General features: G+C 38.9%; 2 protein-coding genes across 7 annotated transcripts in view; one reads left to right on the top strand and one right to left on the bottom strand.

The window, feature by feature from the left end:
- Window positions 1-796: 796 nt before the first annotated feature.
- On the top strand, window positions 797-23,342 carry LOC107996256 (uncharacterized). 4 transcript variants are annotated; one of them, XM_062085718.1, is made up of 9 exons: window positions 801-1,225; window positions 11,732-11,880; window positions 12,339-12,496; window positions 16,913-21,118; window positions 21,198-21,492; window positions 21,572-22,221; window positions 22,524-22,744; window positions 22,804-22,958; window positions 23,030-23,342. In XM_062085718.1, exons 4-9 carry the CDS (start codon window positions 21,042-21,044, stop codon window positions 23,213-23,215), a joined length of 1,584 nt encoding a protein of 527 aa, XP_061941702.1. In that variant the 5' UTR covers window positions 801-1,225; window positions 11,732-11,880; window positions 12,339-12,496; window positions 16,913-21,041; the 3' UTR covers window positions 23,216-23,342. The 4 variants fall into 4 exon arrangements, with proteins under 4 accessions (XP_016909708.2, XP_061941703.1, XP_061941702.1 ...); XM_062085719.1 differs by lacking the exon at window positions 12,339-12,496 and having other exon boundaries at window positions 799-1,225; XM_062085717.1 differs by having other exon boundaries at window positions 11,732-16,842.
- LOC114577328 (uncharacterized) overlaps window positions 23,030-25,026 on the bottom strand; it is a 102,954-nt gene continuing 100,957 nt past the window's right edge. For all 3 annotated transcript variants that reach the window (XR_009832868.1, XR_003697320.2, XM_062085729.1), the window contains one exon: window positions 23,030-24,724. Coding sequence is in view for 1 of the 3 variants with exons in the window: in XM_062085729.1 (XP_061941713.1) it covers window positions 24,703-24,724 (22 nt within the window). In the remaining 2 variants the exon portion in view is untranslated. The remainder of the gene's footprint in view (window positions 24,725-25,026) is intronic.

The raw sequence follows: 25,026 nt of genomic DNA, 5'->3' as shown, positions 1-25,026 counted from the left end.
GTAGACAAACGCGATCTATGCCTCTCGACGGCCACTCTCACCAGTTTTTGAAGTTTTCGCTCTAATTCGCTGGCCTAACGAGTACCGTCTTCCGGTAAGAAAAATTTGCCGCGCTCCTCCGCGTCCTCGTTTAATTGTTCATCCATTGACTGGCTAATTTGTTCTTTCATTCCATTTCGAACGTGCATTTCGTTTCGACCTTATATATTCCCAAAGTGTCCCGAAAACTGCGAATAAAAACCAAAAGGAACTTTTTCTTCGTTTAAAAAGTAAATCGAAGAATCCGTGGAATCGAAAAAATTGTAATAATTCTCTTCAAATTCATTCATTTCCTTTCGTAAGAAAGAAATTTCAAAATCTAGAAGAAGAATTTGCTTACGAACGGTTGCCTCGGTGTGCAAAGTAGACTTACTTTTTATTCCCTTATTCCTTGCCGCGAATACGAAATTATAGAAGCGTCTCTGGCTTCGAGATAATAGCATTTGAATATTTACTTTCCCCGAAATTGCTCGTTCAACTCGAGCAACTTAATTACCTCGCTACGGAACGGCCGCAATATCGCCACTTATTTATGAATACCATTATGGAGAGTACAAACGTTCGAGTTCCCTTTCTGAACAACTTCCTTCCTTCCTATCGTTTATATTTGCATCCCGAATCACCACTCTTCCGATCTTCGTCAAGTAGACGTTTATTATTCACCTCTATTCGTTTATCGATACGATTGACAAATTACCTTGGTTCATTTCCACGCGGAAATGATCAGATAAAAAGAGAAAAGATAGCGACAAGTTCACAGTTTATCGTGGACAATCGGTGATAATCGAACAACGAACATCGCGATAAGGAACGGATAAGTGGTATGTTAAGAACAGAGAGGTTAGTGCATCGTGCGATATCGGGTTCAGCCGGACGCTCTCCATACGCGAAATGCATTTCCTTTCTCGGCTCGTAACTGGTGCGTAAGTGGTGCCGGGGAAATAACAACCGATTCCGCGCACACGCGTTCACCATATTGTTGTGAAGTTCCTCGTGCAGATTATCTGGCACAGGAGAAACTTTTTAGTTTCGATATCCCGCACGAGGATTAACGCCGCGCGGATAATTGCCGACAGACCAATTAGCACGAGAGGAATTAACACGCGTTTCACGGCTGCGGATATTTAAAGGCTATCGTTTGATCGTATTTACCAGAAGATAATTACATTGTCGCGAGGTTAACAAGGTAAAATATTCATATTGTGAACAGTCACGCTACTAGTAATGTAATGGACTTACACTCGGCGACAAAATGATCGTGTGTACCTTATGATCGTCTCGAGACAATGCAATATATCTAAATTTTATGCATTATAAAACCATATAAAATATACCTTTCTTAATAATATGGAAAAAGATTAACCACGGTTTAAAATTTTTCTTTTTTTTTTTTTTTTTTTACTAGAGAGAATATTCCAAAGATAATTATAATTATAATTATAATTATAATTTCATTCCAATATTTTCGTCAAATGTATCGTTTTTATATTATTAATATTCCTTTTTAAAATCGAATTAATAGTCGGAAACGTTGGAAATTATAGAGTGTGCTATATCGTTTCGTCGCAGAGAGTGTATTCGTTAACGAGATTGCATCGTTATCGTTTCGATTTCATCACGTTGATTAACAAACGGAGAGTTTGTAGATTCGAAAGGAGATTCGATCTTATCCGGTGAAAATATCGCGACGTTTTTCACCGGATGATAACTCGACGACCCGTTGAAAATTGGCGCGTTAATTAAACCGCCTGCTTTGTGTTAAACGCGTCCACTAATTGCGCATGCGTGAGCCGAGATATATTGCGATGAGCTAGATATTAGAAGCGAGAGAGAACGAGGAAAAGAGAGGCGAATGGAAATGTTATTATATGGAGGATTCCTTGCACGAGAAGTCCTTGCAGCGCGTAAAAGTTCGGTGATTCAGAGTGGAAATGTCGGGTAAACGTCCAATGAAACCGAGATTTTTTTTTTTCCGTCCAGGTGGTAAATGGACAATTGACACGATTAATTAACCCATTTTCCGTGGTTGCGCTCTCTGTTCCGCCGCCTCGACTCTTAACCTTTCGAGCAAGTTTCACTTGTAATCTCCTATTATTATCTGACCGTAATAGAAACTTGACTCGAACCATCGATATCCCTCAAACTCGACCAGCTCTACCGGTAAACCGTTCCCTGCTTTCCACGTGACGCAAACCTAACCTAAAATTTCTTTTACGGACACGTGTTTAATTATTATAAAATTATTACATATAAGTAGCACGATGTACGATAATGATTTAGATTTAGAAGGAAAGGATTCAATTGAAATATACCGGCAAACTTGAATTCTACATTCTTCGAGACGAATTTATAAAATTTATAGAATAATTTTGCTGTGTTTCTTTTTTTTTTTTTTTCAACAAAGTTCGAAAGAAGATCTTTCGAAACACGCGGCCGAGATGCATTTTCTTTTCACGGTACACTTGCGTCGCGTATATCGCGGCCGCCGTTGATTCCATTGTTCCGAGTCCGACAGCAGCGGAGGTCCGACAGGACTTGAAAAAGGAATTTCTCCTCGACAATCGCTTTCTTTCTTTCTTTTTTTTTTTTTTTTTTTTCCACCATGACCCGTTCAACGCGGTTCATGCGATCGATGCCCAAGATGCATCATGTAGTAACAAGAGCAACAAGATGTTTCCTCTTCGAGTTATCTTCGAGATAATATATTTATCGGATTAGAGAAATCGTTCTCAAGGATCGAGAGAAGAATTACACATTCCGGCCGAACTGATCGATCCATATTTTCTCCTCCTCCTTGACAACCAGGATTACAATAAGATTAATCGATACGAAATGGACTCGTTCAAAATTTGTAATAACAAGATTTTCGATGTAAGTTGGGATTCGTTTAAGATTTATCCAGCATTCGTGTTTCGAAGGAGAATATACCTGTATATTCAGTCACGTAGCTAGTTTTGGAAAAGAATGAGTTCCAGAACCGGTGCCAAAAAATAATTCTCTATAATTCACTTACACATCGTAAATCTTGAAATATTCTTTTGACACACATACACATACATGCACACGTGCATTTTTATTTTCATTTCTTGTTATTTAATCTATCTAGAAGTAAGTATTTAAAAAATATTATTTTATCCTAAACATCTCTGCAAGACAATCCCAGAAACTGTCTCTCACTGCCTTCTCTTATCCATCCACCAAAATCAACAATCCTCCATTCAACCCTTTATTACGCACCAAATCCAATCCCAATCTCTCCATTCAATTTAATTTTCAGCCAGGGTGCTGCACCCATTCTCGCGTAATTGTATCGCGCGAAATCCGGTTTCAACATTACGGCATAAATCGTGCGGCCAATCTTCAGCTTTGCATACGTTTAAAATACATGGTGCAACCCTCTGCGGGGGATCAGGCTCATTTGGGATGCACGCAGCCGATTAGCCGAGCCGGACGGAATTTACCACAGGACCGAATGGCATGACTTAGAAACGATCCTCTTCCTCTCCCCTTCCTCGCCTTTCACCCATCGACGTTACACGAATGCTCGAAATTGCTGGTGCCCGGCCTGGCCTCGTTAATTGCGGTCTCGTTATAAGAGTAGCAGTGTAGTAGAAAATAAGAGAGAGAGAGAGAGGGAAGAAAAAGAAGGAAGGAAAAGAGTGAGAATGCACTCGGGTTGTTGCGCTTCGACGACGCACAACCGTGTTCGAGTTCGATGGATTCTGTCGCAGATAGGGTGGTCCAGAAGAGTATTTCGTGGAGAAAAATGTAGCAATGTAGCCGTTCCGCGAGCTTGTTAAGGTTGCAACGTTGCGTGTTAAGTGAAATTTTAATTAGGCACCGGCCCTCTCTTTCCAGCCCTCCTCCTCCTCCCCGTATAAGGGGGCTTTGCTAATTGCGCGTGTGGGGCTTCTTCGGCTACGAATACACGAGATTCACGAGAGGGTTGAGAGTTTTAGCGCCGAGTGGAAGACTGACAGAGTGGTTTAGGAATGCGAGTGATCCAGGAACACGGGAATACGGCGTTTTAAAAACCGGATATTGAGGTTTTAATTATAGGGCTGTTTCCTCTTCTTGAAAAAAACATCCAGATTTTCTTATTTATCTTTCTATCTTATATATTGAAGTTCAAGTTGAAAATTTTGTATTAAAAATCGATTTATTCGTTTATTAAATGTTATCGCCAAGATATAAGTCGGAAAAATGATAAGAATTATTTATATTATAATGTAATAGATGCCAAGTGTATCCGACTACGATAACAAAGTACATGATTCATCGCAGAAAAATTGTAACCTTATCCTCCGATAAATCATACAGATAATTGCAACTTTAAATAACTAAAGCATCCAAAGAACGTATATTTAGAATCTCTAAAATATCAAGATCCTTCTATAACCTGCCAACTCGGTACGCTATGCGCGACAAGGATATTAGCAGTTGGAGAGGAACATTTCACCGATGCCCAATACGATAACGCATTAACTACGATATAACAGAATTTAGCAACAACATCGTGCTTAATGGAATCGATATCCGTTCCCGACGAGAAACTCGGCTCGAACTAGATAAACCCGCTGGCGGAGCTTTCTCGCCGAATATTGCGGGGAAACGTTTCCAGGAACCACGACCTTGATCGCCGATGGCGGAAACTGGCACGAGGCAGAAATTCGATTCCATCGCCTCGTGTCGAATTTTCGTGGCGTGTGTGCGCCCCTAATTGACACGGGCGCGATGGCAGCTTTACGACCGTGTCGAGGAGGAATTTCCACGGTGAGGCCGGGCTCGTTTTATTGGACGTGGAGGAGCGGTTAAAAGGTCCCCTTTACGGAACTGGCCACGCACGATTCTTCCCTTTCCCTTCGAGAATCGCCCGTTTTCGTTTACCCTGCACGTCCCTCTCCTCTTCGTCCTGTTCAATCTCGGCGGAAGTGGGTCACTTGGACCGTGGCTGGTCGCGGGGACAACATGAATTGAATTTAATACTTACTCGATGCATCGTGGGTAATTGAGCTTGGTTATCGATTTTGGCATTTGGTGTTTATAGCAACTTGGTTGGATTAGTCGTTTTTGTTCCGTAGAGGAAAGGATTGAAAGAATCGAAAATCGATCCTCTTTGATATAAAGTTTCGTTCGAAAGATTCTTCTTCGAATTCTCTCAGTTTGGTTTCCGGTTTTTTTTTAACGAAAGAAAGAAGATTCAGAATCTGGATCTGGCCTGGAAGGTTCTTTTCGTTGGTTGGGAGTATATAATGGATCATTTCGATAATGAATTGAATATATTTGTAATAGGAAGAAGATCGTAATGCGCATTTTATGTTTTTAACAAAATTAAGAACACCTAAATGTTATGTATGACAAGCGGCGCAGATGCAACGAGCCACGAAACACGCTAGTAGCTCACGAAAATGTTCGAACAACTTTTTATTTTTTAATGAAATGTTAATGAATTTTTTATTTTTAATGAAACTTTATGACTGTACAATGAATAATATATGGAACAATTTGTTTTATCCGAATATCGTTGCAAGAGGTTCCGATATATCTTTAATTTCTTAATAACCTTATGACAAAAACAATTCTCAAGAAAAAAAAATTATATTTAGAATTTGACAAAATGTTGAAATTTCGATTTCATCCCAATCCTCCTCCCCTCAAAAATCTCTACGTGTAATTTGCGATTAAAATTTTCGAATTATACCAATTTCTCTGTAAAACAACGTTCAAACATTTTTCTCACTTATCGTATCTGCCCACAATTACTTAAAACCGTTGAAAAACTCACGAATCTCTCTCTCTCAGGATTTACACGTCGGCTGTAACACTTCCGTAAACTACACAATAACGTCCGTGGAACGGTGTCATTGGCTTTGAATCGTTCCATTCTCCTTCTCGGTCGTTCTAATCCTCTCTGGACCGTATGATAGAATTATATTATACAACAGTAGCGTTACTTCACACTAAGAAGCATCCGTAATGTTTATTAACACATTCAATACTCGTGACGCAACGTATGCGTCAAGGAGATTTTCTATTCAAAGGCGGTACGACGCGTAAGCTCGCGTCATATTGATCGTTTCAACGTGAAACGTGAAAAATGAGAAAGAAGCTTTCCAGCTTACGTGCATTCACACTTCGATACAAACGTTATCGCCGCTATACATATTTCCATTTTGGATATTCACTGTTTCCCTACTCTTTCTTTTATATCCATTGGAAAATTCGAGACCTGCTTCGATTTTTGGTGGCGCGTTTGAACGTGTTAAAGTGGATCGGTCTCGGTGTGGATCTGGCATAACGTGTCGAGGAGATAGTCAAGGCAGAGTCGACTCTCTCTTCTTAATTATCGACCGCCGTCGCCAACAGTATTCCCGTTCTCGTCGTGGCCCCTTCACGAGAACGCACTTGCGTTTAATTGCTTTTCAAGGACAGAGAAACGACGGAAGTGGAGGAACGAACGGGCCGATCGATGCCGAGGAACGAACCAGTCGAACCATTTTTTTCTTTCTCCTCGCGTTCCTTTCTTTTCTCTTTTCTTTTTCTCTTCACCTCTTTCACTCGACTTTCTCGATATACATATGTATATTTGTTTCTGCCCTTTTTTTTGTTTCCGTTTTTGTTTTTTTTTCTTTTTTTCATTTTCGCGAACTTCGAAATGGCCGGTTAATGATTAAATTAAAGCCACCGTATATTCCCTTGTAATTGAGCGCTCGATACCAAAGCCGCCCTCCAGAATTTCCATTAAACTTAACAAACACACGCGTGCCAGATGCGGCAATAAATTTTAATTAACTCGAACGATGACCGAGGATCGTCTTTCGATACGATTAAAATACAGTTAACCGCGGACGTGACGATCGATTTTTTCTTTTTTTTTTACGTCGCCTCGTCCGATTCGTCGTCTTTGAACTAAGAGATTTATAAGAAATCGAAAGGTGTCGAGGGAACACTTGTCAAGTGTTAATGGCGATTTATACCTTTCGCCATATTTGTCTTTTAATTTTCGTCTCTCGTTAATTTTAATATAATATCGAGATAGGATTTACACAGATTTTTTTCAATGATTGTAACGAGGAAAAATGAAAATTGTGGCTAGAGAGAAGATTTTTCGAAACGTTCGAATTTGGGATTTTCTAGCCTCCGTTTCTTAAAAAATTTAACTCGAAGATATTCGTGGAAAAATTTATTTTCGACACAGTTATTCTCTAACAATAAAAATTATTCGCATTATTCAATTTCCGCTAGATTTAAATTCCTCGAAAAGAATGGTTCGATCGAGGAGGAAGAAAATAAAGATCCCGATAATTCACGAGAATTTTTGCATCGTTTTGCCTGCCAAGGTTAGCATGCCACGAAGGCTATATAGCGCTGGGAAGCTAGGATCAAGAACCACTGTACAGCATCGATAACAGTCGACGCATTCCTGAAACGTGTCGCAGAAACGCGGAGAAAAAGCGGAGGCAACACGCGATAACGGTTGCCGGGATCTTCGTTGTGTCACTGGGTCGCAATACACATTTTCTAGCGGCATTTTCTGACCCCGCTTCCCGCCGCATCCGTTCACCACACGCGGGGAACACCGGAATGATGATAAATACAAGGAGAAACATCTCCTAGGGGAGATATTAATTTGTTCGGTCGCGTCTAGCAAGGCGTAGGGAAAACGGCGGCGACGATATTACAACTCGTTATGACAGCTAGTGTCCTGTCATTTTTTGCGTATCTCAACTGCGAGCCCATTATTTTTATATTTTAATATTTTTTCTTTAGAAAAAATTTGCCCGTCCGATTTTTCCTTATTTATTATTGCCGTTGATTCGATCATGCTTCGACGTGCTTCGTTCGTTCGTGCTTCTTTTCGAGAGATCAATTTAGGATTTACGATTCTCACGATTGGTAAGTAACGATCAATTTAAACGATCGAAAGTAACGATTGTCAGGTATCTATCGGCCGTATCTCTGAGAAGAGATATAATATAATAGATTCTTTTTCTCGTACGAAGCATTAATTCGTTAAGGAAAAATATGGGATGGATCCGTGTAATTACGCCACTATCTCACGCCTTAATTCCGACCGAAGAAATTCGCAATTTGCATAATTGACGAAATTTACCAACATCGAATCTTTCATCGAGATAAATATATCATGAGCCGCGATGCGCAATTAAAGCGAGCTCGCCGAGATTTATCATCCCGAGGCCAATTAAAAAGCGGGAAACGGAGAGAACGCCCGTTCCGTTCTGTAAAACTGCATTGGCCCAGTAATGATCCCCCTACATTCGGCTGTAAAATCTTAACACATTTCCAATTTCTCGGAAAAATCTTACGAAATCACTTCATCTTCGCAGAATCTTGCTTGGTATTTCGACGTGTTCGAGTTTCTAAGCCTTACTGTATCTTCGGCCCGACGAGATACCGACGATTCGCGCGTTGGATCTGGCCGTGATCCAACATTCCTCTGATCATTCCGCTTTGTACACTGCACGACGAATGCACTTTGAATAGGTGTATACCGGTAATATTTTGACTTCTCGTTGCGCAGACACGTTTCGAATGCTTTGTTCGGGTTTGAATAATCTCGATTTGAATATAAAAATTGGTATATCTTATTAGCAATGGTAATCGAAATTTTATTCCTACGAACTCTGGTTCGCTTCTTCTCAATTCGTTTTTCTATAATACGAAATATTCTGTTAATACGAGGAGGATTCTTTTTAGTCATCATTCAATAATTCACGATCGATGAAAGAAAATTTTGAAGGAATTTTACATATATTTACGAAATTGTTTCTTCTCCGATAAGTGAGTGATAAAAATTAGCAAATATTTCGACCTCGACACGGATGATTGTTATCTGCGATCTACAAGAGTAAGAAGAAGATTGCGCAACACCAATTGTGATTTCGAGAAATGATAAATGGGAGGTAAGAAAGGAGAAGGATGAAAGTGTCGGTTGGGAGGGACACGCGGTTTCGTAATAACGCTGAATGAAGAAGAGGAAGCAATAAAGAAAAAAAAAAAAAAAAGAAAGCAGATGGAAGTCGCGGGTGGAAGCGTGTCGGCCTATTGTTTTGCTACGGGCAACGATCTTCGTCGTACAATTGTACGACGCGTGTTCCCGTTTCGCGAAACGTCGAAAACAATCCGCGTGGCCTTGTTCTGGAAGCTTGGACGACGAAACCTTGAAGAGAAGGTTGAAAACTGACAATGATTCCCTTCCCTCCTCCCTCCTCTTCTGGTTCCTTTTTTAATTTACGTTCTCTCTATTCTTCTCGTAATTAAGAGTGAAAAACGTCGCTGTTGCGAAACAAAAGTGAAAGAAACGTATACATATATATATTATACGTGTAAAGACTTCGTTAAGTTAAAAGATAAATCAGGTAATATTCAATTCTTCTATTCTTCCTTTCATTTTTTCCTTTTTCGTAAAACATTAACGTAAAACGTAATTAACTGCTCCAACTTTCCAATTATAACGCAGTATGATCACAATAAAGAATCGATACTAACGTTTCTTCCAATACCTTCAAAGTTTTTAGAAGATCAATCGTAATATCAGGTTCGAGAAGGCTCGAAAGCGCAACGAAGCGTGATCTCCTCGTCTCTCGGAGGAGAATAGCGGAGAAAGTTTGTCGCGATTGGAGCCCGATTGGGCGAAGTTCCGCTTTATTCCTCGACAAAACGGCTCCATCCGGATCTCCATCTCACCCTCGATAACTTCCCGTTTACTGTAATCGGGCTTTCGCCGCGGAAAAATCCACTCCTCCCCTCCTCCTCCCCCCTCCTTCCCCTCTTTTCGCACAGGCGCACGATTTTTTAAATCGAAGAGAGCTCGGATAAATGTTTCAATCGAGCAAGGTGTTACGTTTCTTCGAAACGTAATTTTATCGCGTGTCCATTTTTGCCCTTTATCGGAGTTTCCATTTATTCGATGTCACGTAGGGCCCCGATGGCCTCGAATAACCGCGATCCTTCACCCCGTTTCATTGTTCGAAATACGAACCTCGTACGTTGTTTTTACTCCATGATTTATCGCCTATAGATCCGCCGTCCCCGGTTTTTCGTTATTGCGCCAGATGGGCCCGGAATAATCGAGGCGTGCTTCGAACTCTTTTGCAATATCTCCTCACGTGATACGTGCTCGTAATTCGTTAAAAGCAAGCGAGAAAGCGTCGTCCCCTCGTGCGAATTTCTGAGCTTTTTCCATTTTTCAGGTAGCGAAGTCTTGGTTAAATATCGAATCTTGAGATTGGTTGCGTCGAATTTCAGGTTGAAGATTTCGAAAAGCGACGACGATGTTTGCTCGTTTCGTTGAATCTTCAAATTTTCTTACAAATCTCGCCTCTCGTTTCTAATTCTAATTTTTATTTCGAAGTGTCGGAGAAAATATCTCGATACTTGATACCCTGAATCGAATAATAACCTCGCTCGAAAGTAATTTCCTTTACTCGGAACTTCGCTTCGGGTGAATTTTCAATTGTTTCTAATTGACCGGTCGAAACGGGGAGGACTTTTTACATCGTTTCGAAAACGATCGTAAGAAATAGAAGATAATACGAAAGGTTTTTTTTTCCCGTAAACGAGATGTCTCTGTTCGCGTGCAACAATGCAATTTCGGGGATGACATGGACAAGTGGCTGCACGAGGAGCCAGGAGAAAAAGATTCTGGCCCCCGAGGTGAACGGTTAGCCATTCTCTTAGCAAATCGTTCTCCCCATTTACGCGTGAGAAACGAGGTTGGAGTCAAGTGAACGACTCTCTCTCCACGGATCATCCTCTCCTCTTAGGATCTTAGGATTTCTTTAGAAACTTAGAAATTGTAAAATTACCTTACCTATCCTTAGCTTGGTGTTACACACACTCTAAATGGGAACTCTAAATGGGAATCTCGTTAAACGCGAGCGATGCTCTGACGAAGCGATAATGATATTCGACGAAATACGGATAGATGGTTTGGAGGACGAGATCTCGTGGATCTCGAAGAATCGTGGATTTCGAAAATTATGATCACGCGCCGGTCTCGACTGGAGGCGGTTCCAGGTGGTGGGCCCGGCAAAAGAAATCGTCCACGAGGATCGCTGAATGGAAAAGAAGACTGTCACTCGCGAAATGAAAGCCTTGGAGCGTTCGCAAACGGCGCGTGTGAGTTGGCATAACGATGGGGACAATGGACACCGGTGAAAGTTTGCACGCAGACGAGATGCAGAGGCATTCGTCTCGGTGATGCGCGCTGGGAACAAAAATCTTTCGTCTCGATTCCACGGAGGGAACGTTGCCAGACGTTGGATCTCGAGAACAGGGAAATTTCCTCGAAACGTTCTTACTTTTTTTCCCCCTCCTTCCCTCCTCCCTTCATTCTCTATGCGTTCTACGTTCCTCGAGTTAATTTAGAATACCGGCTAATAATAGAATTTACGAGGCGAATTGTTCTTAATGGGTTTTATCGTAAGAAGAAAAAGTTTGACGAGATTAAAAATTAATTGATCACATCCTTCTATCCTCTACATCTCTCTCAGATTTGATTGCGCGCAGAAAGACATTTATGCAGATTTACGATCGAGACTCGTTTCTCTCGACTCGTTCGCGGAGAATTTTCATTGTTTTGTTATTAAGAGGTGGCGAGATCGAATTCCATCATATAAATCAATCCTTATCTAATTGCCTAATGGAGTTTAATTTAAATTTGTTAAAGGGTCTCGGAGGAAAATTGGTTTAAAAATCGAGCAGGGTTGTAAAAGAGGCCTCGGCTAAAATTCAATCAATGTGGAACACTCGAGAAGTAAGGAAAGTACGGCCACCCAATAACGACCGCATTTGCATGGAGCGAATGAATTAGGGTTGGTGAGTACCTCGGGAATCTTCGAGCTTCTCTTCCGGCTTTGTGAATTGGGTCGAGGCAATTTCTATGCAAAGTATCGGCGGGCATAAAGCGAATTCTCCAACAGCCACGTCTAATCTAAGAGCGCGGAGGTGGGTCGTCGCGACGCCCCGCGTCGTACGTGCGCTTTCGGGATTATATTTCCGGTCAAAATTAGCTGCAACGGTTGAAAGCTCCATTTGAATCAAATTTGCCAGCGACAATATGCAGGAGATGCAAACGAATAAACGAGAATATAATAATACCGAGAGTGTAAATTTAATAAAAGGGAAAAGCAATAAAGAAAATTCCAAGATGGATAATCGTTCAACGACCAAATTATGGAATCTGACGAATGGGAGAGCAACTACTACTTTCGTAGCAGGAAGAAAGTTAATTATTCTACTCTACTTGAAACCAACTCGTGTAATTCTTATTCCAGTTGGAGAATCTTGAGAGGTAACAAGGAAGCAAAGCGGGGTAAACGTTGTCATCGCGTATTTCACGAGGTCGCGCGTATCGAAACGGCGATTTATCGAGGCTTGAACGATGACTGCGCCGTATCCTGACACGTACACACACACACATAAAAGGAGGATCGTAAGTTCTCGATGGAAGCTCGCCCCTCGAAGCCAGATATATTTCTTCGGTTGATCCCGTGACACGGTATACGCGATATACAGTTACGAAAGTTGCGTAACAGGGCCTCGAACGTGGCCACGTTGTAAACATAAAAAAATAACGGTACAGGCTGCGCAATGGACATTGTGTTCGGCCACCCTGCCGCTCGTTACAGTCGCCTCTCTTAGCTTTCGAGGCTCCCGCTTTCCTTTTAATTAGCCTGTATTTTTTTTCGGAATTTTATTAAACACAGTGCTCGTAAAGTGGTCGATCGAAACGAAGAAGTTTTCGCATTTTTTTCAATCTCCTCCCCCGAGTCAATTAATTTCTCGTAATTTTCTGAGAGATATACGATTATTGCACGATATACGGTGATTGGAATACGATTGTTAATTTCGTTATATTATTCTGGACATCTTCCTTTTTAATTTCTTCAATCCCTTTGCGTAATTGGAATGATGTGCGATTATTGTTCGATGTGTGACGATTATATATACGATTGGTATAAATTCTTTGCTTTATTCTTTTATAAATTTATATCGATTATTTCCTCGAGTGGAAGGAGTATGAAAATTTGGGATTTTTAATCGATCTTGGTAATTTCGATAATTCTCTATATCTCTACATTACGTATTTACATTACGTATACGATGTTTTCACAATGATCGCATACGTGCGTACAAATTTAGAAAGAAAATTCATCAAATTCATCCTATGCTATCCTATTTTGAGATCGTATCTCAAATACGATGATTCCTAGATAAATAAACACTTGCAAATAGTCTAAAGTTTCGCGATTCAGCCCGAAACCGCAAGACATGACAAGAGGATCACGAGGATGCACGGCCAGATTGCTTGACACGAATTACATCTTCGGCTCAAGGTTGTCCAAGAAACCTAAATTTACTTAACTGTCGTCAAATTGACTTTAGACGGGTCGAGAAAGTTTGCACGGCCTCGAAATCGGTCTCCATTAAAGAAGCAATTACTCGGAATAAACGATACGTACGGAATCGCGTGCCGCCACGAGGTAATTGCAAGATTTGCGTCTCCGTGGATCGGAATCTCTTCTTTTCAGCGTTTAAACTTATATTAGAAACTCGAGGAGATTCGAGGAAAATCGGCGGAGGAACGAAAAGTGAAAACAAAGAGTAATTGTTCTCAGCATTTGTTTTTCTTAAATCTTCGAAATCTTGCGAGAACGAGACATATACTTTCGAACGTGTAATAAATTCGTTAAACTTTACAAGTTTTTGCGAAAAAGTTCGCGATTATTTTTCCACGTATGTGTAACAACGAGAACGAGAATGTGTGCCACGCCGAGAAGATTTCTTAAGAAGTTCTCTTTAGTTAGAACGATATCATCTTAACGCGCGCGTCCGCTAATTCGAAGGCGTGTTCGACGAGTGAAGTCTCGTCGTTCCCCCTGCTTCATCGAGCGTCCTCATTTCCGCGGTATATACGCAACGTACGAAATGTTAAGCTTCCTCTCTCCTTCTCCCTTCATCCCATTCGTTCCCCGGCATAACAACATATTTTAAGCCTGCCAAAGGAAAATAATGCGTTCCGCGCGACTTGCCACACCGCACATGCCTCCAGAGAGCCGCCTCGTATATTCCGCGAAACGTTGCGTTTACCATAGTAAAAATTCTCTATGTGGATACGTGGTAAATTTCGGTGGCTCGATTCTATGCATCCACTTTACGATCACGGCTAAGGTTATTTACAATAATTGCTCGAATCTCGAAATCTTTGGATATAAAAGAGAGAGAGAGAAAAAAAAAACTTGCGAAACTTCGGTGCAGGTATTATTTCATAGAATCTTGGAATCTTCTAACTGTTTTTCCGTATGTTGCACAACTGTGCGGAGCAGGGAGGGAGAGCATCGATCGATTATTTCCTCGAAATATTTATTACTTGGCTCGGTTACGTTTCGACTTGTTTCTTTCGTGTATTCTTTTTTGTCGTTGAGTTTGCCGTGAGAAATATGGATGACCCTAATAAAAATTTCTTATAAAATTCTATACCCAATCCTCATCGCTAACGATCATCGGTAGATTCGGGTGAATTATCATTTCTCGCAGGAAAAAAAATGTAACAAAAAATTATTAGTTTTTATACTTATCGATGGGGATAACGTACAATTCAAAAAAGTTTTTGAAAAGAAGAGAGAGGAAAAACGTGTTCCCAAAAAGAAAAAAAAGAGGGAACTAAAGTATCCACTGTGCAAAAAAATAACCCCACGAAGAATCATACTTACAATTGAGGTCAAAATTCCTCTCCTCGATCTAATACCTCTACAGACGTATCGTATTCTACAAGGCATCGCCTACATTCATCACGATTCAATTATCCGCTCCCTGAAAAAAGACCCTCGATGTCTCGAAACTGCTAAAGCCCACTCGAGGGAGCTCTCTCTCTCTCTCTCTCAAAGTTGAATCTCGTTGCAATCGTCTGTATATCTCTTCACAATGGTATCGAAAGGTTCTCGATGCCAAGTTTCCCTCCTACAAGATTACATTAGCATGTACAATGCGCTCGATGCTCTCTCCAACGGTGTGATGCGTCCTATCATGGACGTATTCAAACGAAATTCTACGCTCCGCGACAATACTAATCGCGAATGATGCTCCAATTCCGCTTCGTTTCGCTCCGTCCAACGAATTTTATTCCACGACAATACCATTCCACGAATAATCCGATTCGATCGTATCCGACGAGATTCGTTCGAGATTAATATTCGGCATGAAATCGTCCAATGAAATTTTTCATTCCACGACAATGCTAATGGCTTTCCAATTAGAGACCATCACGTTGATCTTATCTAAAATCAAAATTTGTTCCACGACAATATTAAATTATATGATACGATACAATGCAAATCCACAACTTACGTGTGACGTCTTAATTTCGTAATTATTAATCGTCCAATCCGTTCCGATTCATTCATCTATGAAATGTCCAATTTCTCAAATAAAATAATTGTTCGAGATCCGAGAGCGTAACGCACGATAGGATAGGATCGTATCCAATAAATATTACATTCCATACGTTAAAGAATGGAGTCCCAACAGGTTTAACGGCGCATCCAAGAGGAGATTCGTTCCACGACAATATTAATCGCGAGCAACGTTCCAATTCTGTTTGAAGCATCGCGTGACGTGGTTGTTTCCCTCGAACAAACAATCTATTATCGCGATGCATCCGCTCAAAGGCAAAGCGAAGGCTTCTCCTCGACTAAACGCCACGAACGTTTACGCCTCGACGCCCTATCCTCTCGATGGATTTGATTTGGGTGGGCGTTCTCCGCTTCCATTAGCGGCGAACGTCCCGATTAAACCACGCGCGACACAATGCATTTCGCTAATAATAGGCGATCGACGTATTAGATTAAAGGGCAGGCGTGTGTTTCGCTATGTCGAAGAGCTCGTTCGTCGAGATGTACCATGTACACGGGGAGGAGGAGGAGGAGTTCGAACAACTGCTCTTAAGTAAGTATACCTCACGATCCGCGTGTAGTTGCTTAATTAATTAACTTTGCGATACTTGAAATTTTCGTAGAATTATCAAACTATAAATTTTCTTCTGAAGAAAATTAACAGGTGTCGAGAGGGAAAGTAAGAAGTTCGAAGTTACAAGGAATTTTTTATGGAGCCTGTAAAAATAAGTGGTTATTTTTAACACGATGTTTCGTTTCAAGGAAAATCGAAATGTGAAGTTTTGTGCATTTTAAGAAGGAGTTCAATTGACTTTATTTCTCAAGTGCATGCGCGTAAAATTTCATAACCGATTTTCTCGAGAACGAAGCCTCAATATCAAATAATTATTATTCTTTCCGAACGAAAATTTATCCGCCTTTCAAAAACTATTATTATTTACAAATCATTGATGAAAGAAACAAACAATTTCAACAAACAACAAACAAATTCGAGTATCGTCTCGAATTTCCCACCTAATATCAATCCCAATGAAAATTATCCCCACATATCCTTCCTCTACTTTCCCCTTGGATACCTCATCAATATCGTCGAATATCACGTTTCTGCGCGCGTTGCATTTCCACTTTCCACGAAAATCTCGCGATTAAAACGAGGCTTAATGCATGCTCATAATCGTGGCAACGATGATTAGCCGATGAAGCCTGTTAAACGAAATGGGACGATGACGGTGCAACAACGGTGTATCACGCGAGACTCGTTGATCTCTAAATTACCGAAGGGTGTTTCGCGTCGTTTTTTCCCTCTCCCTCTCCCTCTCTCTTTCTCTCTCGCAAAACTGCTCTTCTCGAAACACAAACGGCCACAGTAGTTGCGATCCATAAGTAGGTAAGTAGGCAGCCGGAGATATTGCCCGGTCGTTTTATAATAATCAATTGCTTTTTTTTTTTCCTTTTAGCTCGGGCTAATGCGCTGCGGTTTCGCCTTCTCACGCCTAAGCGAACCTTACAAATTGGCCGGCGGAATTTTATGGATTGAATCACGGCGATCCGATTCATGTCCGTGACCCGACGTCTTCCTTAATCCTCCGCGATTCTGGATTGCGAGCGAACGATCCACGAACGATTTACGTTCGAAGAGAGATGTGATGTCGATAAAAATCGAGATGTTTGATGCTATATGAATTTATGGTCCGACTGAAAGAGGATTGGGAGAGAGGAATCCACTTTACGGGGAGTACTCGTAAACAGCATCGATTCGGTTGGCAAACAATCGAGAATCCAATATCCAAAGTGCAAGCTAAGGGATTCGAGGAGGAAACAGGCAATTCGATCGATCCACTCTCCGGCCGAGTGGAGCTTGGAAGGGGTGAAAAACTAGGGAAGAACTTGCCGAGATGAATTTTAATTTTTAGATTTTAAAAGTTCAATTGATCAAAGTTTACTGCGTAAATTCGAACGGTTGATCGTCGACTTTAGGCTGTCAATCAATTTTTGGTACACTTCAGAATCGATAGTTTGATAAATTAACTTGTGCACGATTTCAATACTGATTACATCGCGCTTACGACCCTAATGACTTTAAGCTCCATTAACCGAATCGATTGCACGTAACTTAAATTTCAAATTGATTTAATGTAAAAAAAAAAAGTTATTTAGTCTACAAATCTATTATGAATATTTTAATACAGGTATTTTATAAAATTTAATCTATAACGCGGCTTTTTTTTATTTTACATATTTGGTTGGAACAAAAAGTATATATATATACTTTTATACCATTATCAGAAGAATAATTAAGAATCGAAGAATGAAACGATCGAACAATGAAAACGTTTCACATGATTCTCCAGTCCACTTGGTTTTTCCCAGTATCACCTTTTCAAGTAACGCGATGCACCCGTTCCACGAACAATGAATCATTCCCGTGGCCTTACGACCACGCTTTTAATCAAACTTTCCAGCGGATCCGATCGTTATCGCGCCAGGAAACACGAGTCGGAATGTTCGAATAGAAGAAATGCGGCGAGAACAGATACAAATTTCCCCTATTAAAACAAAACTTCACGAGCAATCGATGCAAGCATTTAAATCGCTTTTGATCATCGGGGGCAAATTATATATTGTGCGTGAAAAAAAATTGCGAATGAACGATGTTTTCATTGATCGTGTGTCGTAGAACGAGTTGTGGAACGAAAGTTGTGGACGAAAAATAGAAATGAAAGGAAGAATGATGATTGAACAATTACGAATTAACTCTAGTAGTTGTCTATCTCGTCTTCGTGAAAGTATAGTACGAATTATTTCATACTTAGACGAAGAAAATGTATACACGTAAAGTTACAAAGTTCTACGAACCAAAGTATTATTTGAAAAGAGAAACGATGGTTCCCTTAACGAAGGGTCGGTTAAGTAGAGAATAGGGAAAAGATGAAGGGAACTTGAAGCGAGGTGGCACAGTATGAAAGCAGTTTACTTCGCTCGAGACGAGAGCAACTCAAAGTTCTTGAAACCGTTGAAACAATACTTTAACCACTTTGTGTACTTACGCTCTTCGAGCAGGTTGCTCCTCGTCTCGCTCGACCAATTTACGAATCGAGAATGAAAGCGACTTGGAAGAACACGTGTACGCGCGTGTCCTCTTAAATGTTATAGTATAAACTGTTTTGTGTGAAAAGAAAGAAAGAGAGAAAGAAAGAAAGAAAAGCAAGGGTGGAAAACAAGGAAAGCTGGGTTTCGGTTGAACTTATCGTTAAAAAACGAACATAAAATGGCACAGCTTTCCTCGTCACCCAAGGGGTACTGTGCCGGAACGCGTTCCCGTTTTTTTACATGGCGGGGATCCCCAGGAGGCCTACACCATGCCACACGATATTCCGTGTGGAACAAATCAAAGAAACAGGGAAAGAAGAAAAAAAACAAAGATAAGATATATATATTTCGTGGTATTTGAAAAATAATAAAGAGATCGAGAAGAGAAGTGTATAATCCTTAAGCCATCAGTCTCGTGGATGTATATCAAATCTCGTAAGAAGTTCATCTTTCTGATTTCGAAGTTCTTAAATAAATTAATTGTAGTCGTGCGGACGATTTCCGGAGCGAGGGGCGTTTAAACGTTATCGCAATGACCCACGAATACCGATCGGTTGCAAACTCCATTTACGAGGCGAAAGTGTTTCGAATCATTAATGATCCGTCGTCGCGTATTTTTCCTGCTCGCGTTCGATTACGTGCCCACGTGCAACTGCACTTTCTACGGCCGTCCTAATCGGGGAATGGACCGATCGAACGAGTCGTTTAATCCTTCCACCGATTTACTTTTGTAAACCTCGACTAGATTATCGGTATTCGAAGAGGCCACGCGATGACGATACGCTCTTCGAGGCGTCGGAGGAACATCAACAGGAATATCATCTCCTGATCGAAGCGAAGAATGGAATTTTCTAAAACGCATGAATGAGAAGACATTGGATGAACGAAAAAGAGAGAAAGAGAGAGAAAAAAATATTAATTCTAAACGACGCCTCGATAGAGCTTTTTCGAAAAGGGGTGAAACACCGAAATCGTCCGTGTGACCACGGGATGGGTGTGAAACTTATCGCTAAACACCGGCATACGCACTATGCCGGTGCGTGGGTACCTTATACGCTAATCCACTTAATCGACTACCTGCTTGTATACCTCTTCGATGGAACAGAGAGAAAGATCGGAAAAAACGGAGAAGAAGAGCCACTAACACGTTCGAGGCCGAGGTGCGCGACACACCGATCACCGGAACTCAAAGAGGTGGCCACGTTACGGAAACAGGATCTTTTATACCCTGGAAATTATTGATTTTCATCGGTCCGCCAGGCCGGTGGCACGTGCGCAGGTCCTTGACGAACGGCGCACGAGCACCACTGCCAAACGCGAAAAATAAAGGGAGGAGGGAAAAGAGAAAAATAAGGGATACTTTTTCGAGAAAGTCGCTCGTCCCTGATGGGATCGTTTTCACGTGCCAACGACGTTACGACGACCGATTTTATGAAGGACGATAAACCTAAGGCCGAAGAAATAGCGCAATTCGTCCAGAGTAATCGTGAGAGAATTGTTATTGCTATTTAGATAATGCAACGATTTCTGACTGACGGATCTGATCTCTCGTTTTCGAGGTTCGAAGCTCGTGAAATTTTATGGAAAGATAATATTGGGATAATATGTGGTTACTTGGATGATATAAATAGCGCGTAAAAAATATATATGCATCGCGCAAGGGGTGGCTGAACGAATGAGAATTATAAATAAAATGGAGAATGAAAAATAAAATCGATGAATTATTTTTATTATACCAAATTTGAATAGGATTTATAAAGAAATATTAAATTTATTTAATACGCGTACCAACGATTTGTCTTATTTGTTGATATTTCTACTTGTAAATGGCAATGTATAAAATTTCTAATGTTACGGTGTTTTAGGTTTGGCAATTTATGAAGTAATTTCTCGAATTCTTTTGATAAAATTTAGATTACGTTTATGTAGCTTAATTAAAACTTTCTAAGAAGTTTCATGTTTGTAAAATTAACTTCACACAAATATATATGCGTAATGTTTTATGAATAATAAAGAGAATGAAATTCTCGATAAAAGTATTTATGATTATAAATTCTCTGTAAGAAATTTCTGTTTATAAATTCTATGGAAATTTAATGAAGCAGTTATATACGACATTAGTACCCTCTGACGGAGAACTATAAAAGTTATTTCATTAAGGAACTGGGTCATCAGGCTTACCAATCTTTACTATATTTAATTTTTTATTAAATCTAATTTCCAAACATTATTTATATAAAATTTATTTAGTTGTAAATAATTGATTTCTATAAAAATAAATGAAAAATAAATTATTTTTAAACCGCAATGTTATCAGATTCATTATTGGAATTGAATTTTTAAATTTAGACATTCGGATCTAGGATCTTTTATTTATCAGTTTATGACGAAATATATAATTTTGTTTACATATTCTTAGTAGATGACGTATGTTTTGCGTAGTTCACGATTAATAAATGGTAGCAATAACAATTATGAATATTAGTTTCTATATAAATGAAAGTTACGATGGTTAGACATAATTATATTAAAATGCAGAAATCACAGATTGATAATTTGACATGGTCATTTGAGTAAGTGTTCTGTATAACTTTTGCAATTTTACGAAATATTAAAAAAAAAAGTTGAATAATATTTTTATATGCTTTTCAGTACAAATGAAAATATCAATTCTCATGATCCATGGGCAGAACTTAGCCAGAGCTATGCTTTTACTGAAAATGACAGAATATTAAATTTAAATAATTTTGAATATCCTGAACTTGGTGATAGATATATCAAGGGTAAAAAGTCAATTATACCAAGAGAAGTTTGTTTGTCAACATCTAACAATATACAGATTTTGTTACCCATGGAGGAGACAAGCATGGAACCAAAAAGATCAAAATTTTTAAGAAGATATAAAAAATCAAATAAAATTTGTATCAATCTTCAAGAAGCATTACAGGTGCATTATTATTGAATTTATAAAATTGAATAATTATTTACAATAATACAATGAATTATATCTATAATTTTATTTATAGAATACATTATGTGCTAATAAAATGAACAAACAAGTTCCAAAATTAAGGATTAATCTCTACATGGGTAATCTTGGTTTTAATGTGCCAAGTAGATTGGATAAAAACAAATGTTCTGATCTTAGAAAAGTTAGAATTTGTATTTCTAAAGACAAAAAACCTTCAAAATTAAAGAGAATAATTCTTTTAAATCGTAATATGAAAGCACAGATTAATAATGAGAAAAGAGAAGAATTTGAACGTAAAAAAGTAGAAGCTATCTGTAGAGATGTTGATACTATTGATTTTAATGCTTTGAAAATTAGTGCAGAGCCAGAGATAGACTATGTTAGAAATATGTGGACAATGGCACTGTATGATAAAAATTACAGAAATATAAATGATATAAATATTTCTGACAATACTCTATGTCACAGACCTGATGTAATTGAAAGGATAAATGATCTTGGAATTCAAGGAATGCAATTGACAAATAGGCTAGTGAAAGGAAATAATAGAACAAATTTTTCTCACTTTATTACTGATATTATTGAAAATGACATTGTTAAACAGACTCTCTCTCTTCAAATTAATGATGATATTAAGTCAGAAGTTCAAACTAGTACAGAAATAGATGATAAAAATTTCCCAAAATTTTCTCGTAACTTTAGAGAGTAAGTATTTTAATTTACCTATAACGATAAACACTAAAGTATTTTATATTTTGTATGACACTTAAATGCTATTGTGTGACATTGTAATATATGTTTGTATTCTTGATTCATTAATACTTGCATTATACACGCAATAAATAATATATATATTACATTATCAAAATGTTTGTCAAAATTATAACCTTTCTATCCTATCCTAATTTTCATCTAGAAGATGAAATTTATTTTTTCTTTTAGAATTTATTTGATATTACGTGAAATGAAAACTATTTGATAATTTTGTAAATTCAAACATCTTACAGATATTGTACTAATACGTTAACGAAAAGTTTGAACGACGCTCTCGAAGAATTTCTACGAGAAATCACAAGGCTTCAAAGAAGATTTCACGAGAAAAATCCAAATAAATCTAAGTATAAACGGCGCTATTATTCTGGTTTGAAAGAAGTTCGTAAACACGTTGATTTGAAAAAGCTTAAACTCGTGATTATAGCTCCTGATATAGAAAAAGTTGAACTAGAAGGTAAATATATAAAATTTATAACGAAATGGAAAATTTTTTAATAAAAATCACGATTTTAGACGGATTAGACGATCAAATCGATAAATTGATGGATACGTGTAGAAAGCAAAATGTAGTTTTCTGTTTCGGATTGCGAAGAAGGAAGTTAGGATATTATACTCACGGAAATGGATTCGTAGGATGTGTTGGCATCGCAAATTATGGTGGAATCGAAGTGAGTAGCTTACAATCTTTCAAATCACAATACACAGAATCAGTAAACACTTAACACACACTTGTTTTTAGCTACTTTTCAAGAACGTTTTGACAGAGCTTGTGGTTGCGAGGAACGCGTTCAAAAAATTAAATGGCGCCATAGAAACGACTATCGATATATCGAAAGTGATCTCGGACGATTTCTTGCTTTCAGAAAATATTAATGCTCTTTTGAAAGTTTTATCTCAAGATAAAAATATAATTGAATGTGCATAAGAATATTTAAGGGTTTGTTTACTATTCGTTTATTATTCGTTATAAATGTTAAATAATTAATATCTCTAATTATTGTTTACGTTTGTATCTTATTTGTAATTTCATTAAAATACAGTTTAAATTTCAATTATTCGTAATGTCTTAAAATCTTATTTTATATCGAATTTTATTTTATACCTATTCATGTGCTAAAAAAAAGTATAGACAAGGAGAGCAAATAATGGAAAAAGGATAGAGATAGGATAAAAATATTGAAATCAGCGCCATCTTCAGAGTGCCGCAAATGAAACTCAAAAAAATAAGGACAGAATATAATGGGAAAAGGATAGAGATACAATAAGAATTGATCATCAGTGCCATCTCTTAATCAACAAAGGTATCTCGTTAAAAGAAAACTCAAGAGATGGCGCTGCTTCCTAATTCTCCCAACTCTATCTTATCGACTTTGAAAAGGTACTTTTCGTACTCGAGAGATGGCGCTGCGCGTTAATTCTTCTAACTCTATCTTACCATCTTCGAAGAAGTACTTCTTCTACACGAGAGATGGTGCTAACGGTTAATTCCGATTCTATCTCTGTCCTTTTCCAACCATTTTCTATCCTTCCTTTCCGAGTTTCATTTGCGGCACTCTGAAGATGGCGCTGATTTCAATATTTTTATCCTATTTCTGTCCTTTTCGCATTACTTACTCTCCTTGTCTATCACCTGCTCCACAAAAATCATGCGCTCAAAAGACAGCTTCGATACTCGATCAACTTTATCCTTTTCTTCGCTTAATCTATCGATCGAAAATCTTACCGAAATCTATTCTAATCCAATTTTTATACGTAAATCTATATATATTTTCATACATTGATATTTATATTTTTATACATCGTAAGATATCATATCACGATTTGTTTAAGAATTGCATTGAATTATCTTCTGCATCTCATATACTTACCCGTTTACTCGTTCAGTAAAGGTAACACTCGAAAGATAAGATTTACAGATATAATTTCTATATGAAATACGAGACTCGTTACCTTTTTAACGCGATATTGGTCGATGCATCATACATAATTCGCATCAGGCGCCGGCCATCTCTAAAACCAAAGCCAACGCACCGATACATCTCGGTCAGTCGCAGATATTTCGGTTAATTAGTGCCCCCGTATGCGTTGAACGTGGATCGTAGGAGGATTAGTATCGATTCTCCATTAATTTTAATGAAAGATGCTAATCGATCCAGGTGTAAACGCTTTATCGCCCAGCGGCAGTGATTCCAGGAATCTTTGGTATTCAGCTTCTTGCATGCGCCCCTCTACCGCGATATATCCTTAGGCGGCCTTGTTTCCGAGTCACAGTTCATTACGGCGAACCGAATAAGATTAATTTCATTCGCAAAAAACCCTTTGCCGATTAATCTCTCCTTCCTACTAGAAATCTCTTCTATTACGAACGTCCTAATAAATATATTTTAACATCTCTCCCACGTGCGTTTCCCATCACGTTTCGAATCCACCCTCCCTAAAAAAAAAGAAAAGAAAATCAAGAATTTCATCTCTCCACCCATTTATACACCCATGCTATACTATATATTAATTAAAAGCGTTACACTTGCATTTCCATCGTTATTAAATCATCATTGGACAGCGCGCAAAAGACGATAAAGGGAGAAAACTTGATAATACGAAATACCTTGTGCGAATTCTCGATCGAATTCCAACGCAGGTTCGAAACAGTGGTACGAAAGGTTGAAGGGGAGGGGAAGGCTGGTGGGAGGGGAGGAACACGCAGCTGGAGTGCGGGCCGCAAAGATGCAGAGGAGG

Source organism: Apis cerana, linkage group LG15 (assembly GCF_029169275.1).
Source record: "Apis cerana isolate GH-2021 linkage group LG15, AcerK_1.0, whole genome shotgun sequence".
NCBI classification, from domain to species: domain Eukaryota; kingdom Metazoa; phylum Arthropoda; class Insecta; order Hymenoptera; family Apidae; genus Apis; species Apis cerana.
This window is presented reverse-complemented; position numbering and strand designations above follow the sequence as displayed.

Bases quoted from the DNA above. Each gene is read 5' to 3' on its own strand.
- LOC107996256 (XM_017054219.3), top strand. From the start codon at position 21,042: ATGAAAGTTACGATGGTTAGACATAATTATATTAAAATGCAGAAATCA. The intron at 21,119-21,197 runs GTAAGTGTTCTG...TATGCTTTTCAG, and splicing joins AATTTGACATGGTCATTTGA to TACAAATGAAAATATCAATT. The intron at 22,222-22,523 runs GTAAGTATTTTA...AACATCTTACAG, and splicing joins TTTTCTCGTAACTTTAGAGA to ATATTGTACTAATACGTTAA.